General features: G+C 33.5%; 1 protein-coding gene across 2 annotated transcripts; it reads right to left on the bottom strand.

Annotated features, from left to right (window-relative positions):
• Window positions 1–480: 480 nt before the first annotated feature.
• On the bottom strand, window positions 481–5,082 carry LOC110456770 (ubiquitin-conjugating enzyme E2 D4-like). Of its 2 annotated transcripts, XM_021507725.1 has the most exons (7): window positions 4,936–5,077; window positions 3,207–3,270; window positions 2,828–2,916; window positions 2,433–2,464; window positions 2,010–2,087; window positions 1,552–1,657; window positions 481–996 (listed from the first exon to the last, which is right to left on the bottom strand). In XM_021507725.1, the coding sequence occupies exons 3-7, from the start codon at window positions 2,847–2,849 to the stop codon at window positions 857–859; spliced, it is 378 nt and encodes a 125-aa protein (XP_021363400.1). In that variant the 5' UTR covers window positions 2,850–2,916; window positions 3,207–3,270; window positions 4,936–5,077; the 3' UTR covers window positions 481–856. The 2 variants fall into 2 exon arrangements, with proteins under 2 accessions (XP_021363400.1, XP_021363399.1); XM_021507724.1 differs by lacking the exon at window positions 2,828–2,916 and having other exon boundaries at window positions 4,936–5,082.
• Between the last annotated feature and the right edge of the window lie 773 nt (window positions 5,083–5,855).

Here is a 5,855-nt window from a genome sequence, read left to right as displayed (position 1 = left end):
TACATAAATTAAAATAATGTTCCAACCATTTTTTCAGTCATGCATAACAATTTTATTAAACTGTTACACAATATAACACAAGACATTTTACAATACATATATAAACATATTCATTTGTTAATATGCTCGCAAAATAGACCTTATCAAATATTTTCGAACAAGAAAATATTTCTTCGATAATATTATCGAATACATAAATGTCTATGACATTAAAAATGCACGCCCCCTATATTTTTGTAATAGATACATTCCAGAATATTTATTGATAAGTAGATATCAACAGGTAAGTAACTGTCATAAAACGTCAATGCACAAATGTTCAAAGGATGGTTAGCTTAACCAGAAATTTACACAACATGTTCACCTAGTTTTAAGTACAAAAACGTTGAAATTCGAAAGTAAATATAATTTTTAGGAGTTGAAAATCATCTTCTGAAGATGAAAACACAAACAAAATGGTAAAAAGCTTTCTGATATTTCTAAAAAAAAAAAAAAAAAAAAAGAGCACATTCTAAAAATATGCATGAACGACTCGTTAAGCTGACCGGCCTTTGAACAGAACCGAAAGTTGAATGGCACATGAGACATCCATGATCCTAATAACGATGTCTGGCTGTATCCAATGGTAACTATATTGACATATAACGATTTTTTACCCAAGACATAATAATTAACGTGATGAGTAATGTTTCATCACGATTTTTCGAGTAAGATAGTACCATGGTTACTCCCTACCTTGTAAATATATCTCAAGTTTATTTTTGTTTCTTAATATCACAGATAGCTTTATATAGATGTTACGTCCTGCTATACCATAATCTCACAATTATATCAAGTTTGTCCATCACACACGCTATCAGCGTGCAAACTTTTCGGTCCATTCTTTAGCATTCTTATTATATTTAGCCAAGTCATGTTCGTACAGCTTGGCAATTTCCGGTACAAGAGGATCTCGGGGATTAGGGTCCGCCATTAAAGAACTTAAAGACAATAGAACTGAAACAAAAAATAAAATAAATTGTAAAATATGTTTACTAGAATTTCACACATCATTATTACATCATTACTTAAGTGATAATAGTGACCGAATGCAGTTTTTGAGGAAAATTGAATAAAGTATGAATAATATTTCTGTTAAAAAGTGAGCTTACACCCGTTGTTACGAATAATTGTGGTTCCCAACACTCCTGAAGGTTATGGGTAAAAATTGCATTTGTTTCATGAAAACCTCCGACCGTTCCAATCATTTGATATTAATTCATATAAAACACTCATATATATGTTTGTTATAAACGTTTTGTATTCATCTGATTCAGGTTAATTTCACATTCTATTATTAATTGACATTTTTCATGGGTTCACTGCAGAGTGCTGGTTAACCCTTTCACCCCTATATAACTTTAGTAGACTCTACCATACATTGATCTGAATGAGCCCATTATGGTCTACAGTGGTGAAAGGGTTCGATATTCGTCTGTGCTGTGCACATTTCATATAAACATGCTATAAGAGATACATGTACCATGTACGTTCGATTTCAATATATATTACCTTTATTAACAGTTATCGCCGGTGACCACTGTGATCTTAAAATGTCGACGCATATACTTCCATTACTGTTGATATTAGGATGATATATTTTTGTTGTAAATCTGATCTGCAATTAAAAAGTAGCATGTATTAAATACGAGAACATATAAAGACATTTAGACTTAATATTATTCACTTAATCTGGTTGGTAGACAACCAATTGATAAGTATTGCGGGCATGCATTCAAAATTGTGTTAACAATTTGTTATATAGATTTGTTTTAACAATAGATATATAAATATTTCCTAATTCTTTTAACAATTGATATATAAATATTTCCTTAAGCCTATTTAGCACTATATTTTATTTATTTAGCTATATAGATTATCCCTCTTACTATAACTCCTTTTAATCATAATGACGAGAAAGAAGTTATTCCTGAAAATATATAATTCCCACATTTGTTCTATTGACTTACTGTAGGTGCCTTGAACGGATAGTCTGTAGGGAACTTCATGTCAAGAAAAAATATACCTCCAGCATATGGCGTTCCTTCCTGTTTAATAAGAAAAAAAATGCTTTATAAAACACTGTTCTGTTGAACGAATGATGATTTGGCTTTTTCACATGATTTTTGATAATAAAATGATCAACAAATCATGTAACTTAACAAATTTTTGCTATAGAAATCTTAAGAGCTTCATAATTAACATAGTACACATAAGAGGGATAAAGAGACAGACAGATAGAGACATTTTACATTTTGTCCAATTTTCTTTCCTTGTACAAGAATTATATCTCCAAATATGATAAAAGTTTCAACATCCATTATAAAATGATACATATTAAAATGAAAATTTATCATTATCACAATCACCAAAGTAGATGTAAACATACTTACTGGTCCAAATATTGAAGCTTGCCAATGGTATACTGCAATAAATAACATAATTATATATTAAATCATATCAAGTGCAGGTCACTAGTACACAATAACAAACTGATATTTCCGCTTTACTCATAAATGAGATATAAACACTTTTACAGTAAATATCCTCAATAATAGTTACGACAGATTTAGTCATCATTGTTTCTATTCCAGAACGTATGCCTGTTTATAACACCCTGTTGTGCATACATATCATGAACACAGTTTATCATGTGTATACTATGATTCTATGAATGAGGAAATGGAAACTCAATCCGATGTGCAGAATTAAGGGTAGGCACTGTTCCGACTTAAGATTTCATAACGTGAATACATAATGACTGACTTTTTTTTCTCCTGCCTCTTACCTGCAGGTTTAATAAAGATCATATTTCACAACGTCAGCCAACAAGGAACTGAATATTCTAAACGTTTGTATCTTTACATTAGAACTTCACTGTAAGAGAAACACTTTGTTGGTCCTTTATGTCAGTTTCCGGACTAGTTATAGGGGGAAGGGGTATATATTGATTTAACATTTGGAAGGAATTTAACAAAAATATGTAAATCAAGATATGCTTAATTACAAACGTGAATCAAAATATTCTTAGTTACAAACGTGAATCAAAATATTCTTAGTTACAAACGTGAATCAAGATATGCTGAATTACAAACATGATTCAAAATATTCTTAATTACGAACGTAAAACAATATATGCTTCATTACAAACAGAAGCAAGTACTTACTGTCATCACCAACAAGCCCAGCGGAACAATTCTCTGGGGGGTCACTCTGCATTTCCATTAGTTCCTGAAATTACATATTCATTAAAATAATGGCTTATTATGATAATATATCTAACCGTTATATCGGGTGGCTTACTCAGCATCGACATTATTTCTAGAATTACATACTTATAGCAGTAAGTACATAGACGATACTTCCCGAACGATGGCTTATCATGGTTATGTCTAACAGTGATCTGGTCGATAACAAATGACGGGTTATCAGGAACAGTAACCCCAAACGAATCACCCTGCATTGACACAAGTTTAAGAAATGAAATAGTTTTATGACTAGGTAACTTGAATGCATCGTCGGATACCCACGGTCGAATGCGCTACACTTACCAACCGTGGGTTATGCTTGATGATAATTACAAATGATCTAGTGTCCGCTTTTCTCTCAGCTAATATGCATCATCGTTATTGAGAAAGACAACTGTTATATACCGACAAGTGAACAAGACGTGGAGAGGGCATGTATCGCTCACCTGTTTCTTTTGTTACATGAAACTGACATAAAGGTAACTTCAGACCAAATTTGGTAACTAAAACACAAGACATTTTGACATCTCTTAAACGCTTCTTAAGATATTGTTGTTTGAAATTGGAGTGTGAAATTGTAATTTTAAAGATTTTAACCCACGTTGACCTTTGACTGACTAGCAATTAAAGTTGACATTTGACCTCATTACTGTAATTAAGAAAAAGATTCACACTGCTGGTCTTTATAACATACCCAAGTAACATGACTCTAGACCAAATGCTTCTTAGGATATTGTCGTTTGAATTTTTTAACATATTTGACCCCTGTGAACTTAAAAGTATGTCAAGGTCATTTTAATGAGGAGAGTTTATAGCACTCAAACCTAGGTACTTACTGGCCAAATATCATGACCCTAGGTCCTCCAGTTCTTCAGAAGAAGTCGTTTAAAAGAAAAGAAAAATGATGCGCGGACGACAGACAGACGACGGACGCCGCAGCACGGCATAAGCGGCCCTTTGTGCCAGGTGAGTTAATAAGCGATCAATTATCAAAGTCATACAATTCATTTTCTCTCATAACCCACACTAGTTGTTATACCCGATAAGACGGTAAAATAGCAGAAACGCATTTATCATGGTTGATGAACAAAAGAACCGACATTATATACTAGAATTCAATGACTCTTCGGCAGAGAAATATTAAGGTTAAGTCTAACTTAAGATTCATATAAATCACATCCGGATAAAATATCATTGTTAATATGTTTTCAATCTACTAGCTGTTCCCTAGATACAATGTTAACATATTACCTCTTTCACTACTGTAGACCATAATGGACTCATCCAGATCTACGTACAATATTTCGTAATCGTGTATTTTTTTTTAATGTTCAGACACAGATATTTTGATGTACGTTTGGATAAATGTACGCTGTGTCTTAACATATCAAAAAATAACGATTACATATCATGTACACTTTTAAGGAAGTTCTTTAAATTACGAAGCAAGAAAACTCAGCTTCTGTATACAAGGAAAATATCTCTCTCCTGTAGTTTGACCTAAATAGCTCTAGTACATCATGATCACTATGGCCGCCGTATACGAATACGGGAAAATCCACATACACCACAATCTCGCTATCAATGTCATTCTCGCTATCAATGTCAACATAAGTATGGTATCAATTGAAACAAATATTTCCATTACCTTCTTGAGTCGTTTGTTGTTAGTACCCATATTTTCAGTGTATGATGTGGTTGTATCGTTTGATAATGACGCGTACTACCGTCAGAAGATTTCACAGCTTTGCCGCAGCGAGGCAAACCGCACCTATACCAATACACACATTCTATATAAAGTAACACACGTCACGATCGTGTATGATTGGTCCTTACCAGACTTGTTTGGATCAATTACACGCCCGATAATACGTACATATGGGTGTTCATACGTAAATGAAGGTCATTTTAAACATAATTTGAACTCAAGCTTGAAGTTTTCATTCAATTCCAAAATGATAAAAATGGGACTCGTCATTACTATTTTTAACTAAAGATTACTCAGAAAGGAAATTCTCAAAAAGAAGCTAAAAATAGAAAATTGCCAATCGTGGAAATTTTCCGCTAATCAGCCGTCGTGCATCTGTCTGTTAGGCATCAACATCTTTTCATTAAACGCTTTCTGTTTTATGAACTAATACGCCTATTATAATTATATCACAGGGCTCAAATATATTAAGTTGTATGTTTTAAATTCTTCTGAATAAGCAAGAAACTCTTCAATGGTCATAAAATGTGCTTGTAGCATATATACTGGGAGAAAGGGCTATTGAGCTTGTTCAAATGAATATTCTTCACCCCTTAAAGGTCACAGGGGTCAAATGTCAAACATTCTGTAAACTTCTTCTACAGAACCAAGACGCCTGAGATGTTGAATTTCGCCCTCTGTAATTTTAGGGTGAAAATCTTTCCAGTAGCGCCTTGACCGTCTTCTAAGGACACATACTTTCCAACTTTAAACGACTCTTTTGATTAACCGCCAAAGGGCGAGCTAGTGTCAATGGTATTTTGCCAATTTCCTGCAATGGGCAGGCGCGGATTTAGAGGGGGGGGGGGGGGGGGGGGGGG

The sequence above is a fragment of the Mizuhopecten yessoensis genome, unplaced genomic scaffold (genome assembly GCF_002113885.1).
Source record: "Mizuhopecten yessoensis strain PY_sf001 unplaced genomic scaffold, ASM211388v2 scaffold8841, whole genome shotgun sequence".
Lineage (NCBI taxonomy): Eukaryota > Metazoa > Mollusca > Bivalvia > Pectinida > Pectinidae > Mizuhopecten > Mizuhopecten yessoensis.
Note: the sequence above shows the minus strand (reverse complement) of the source record. Positions and strands in the feature narration are given on the sequence as shown.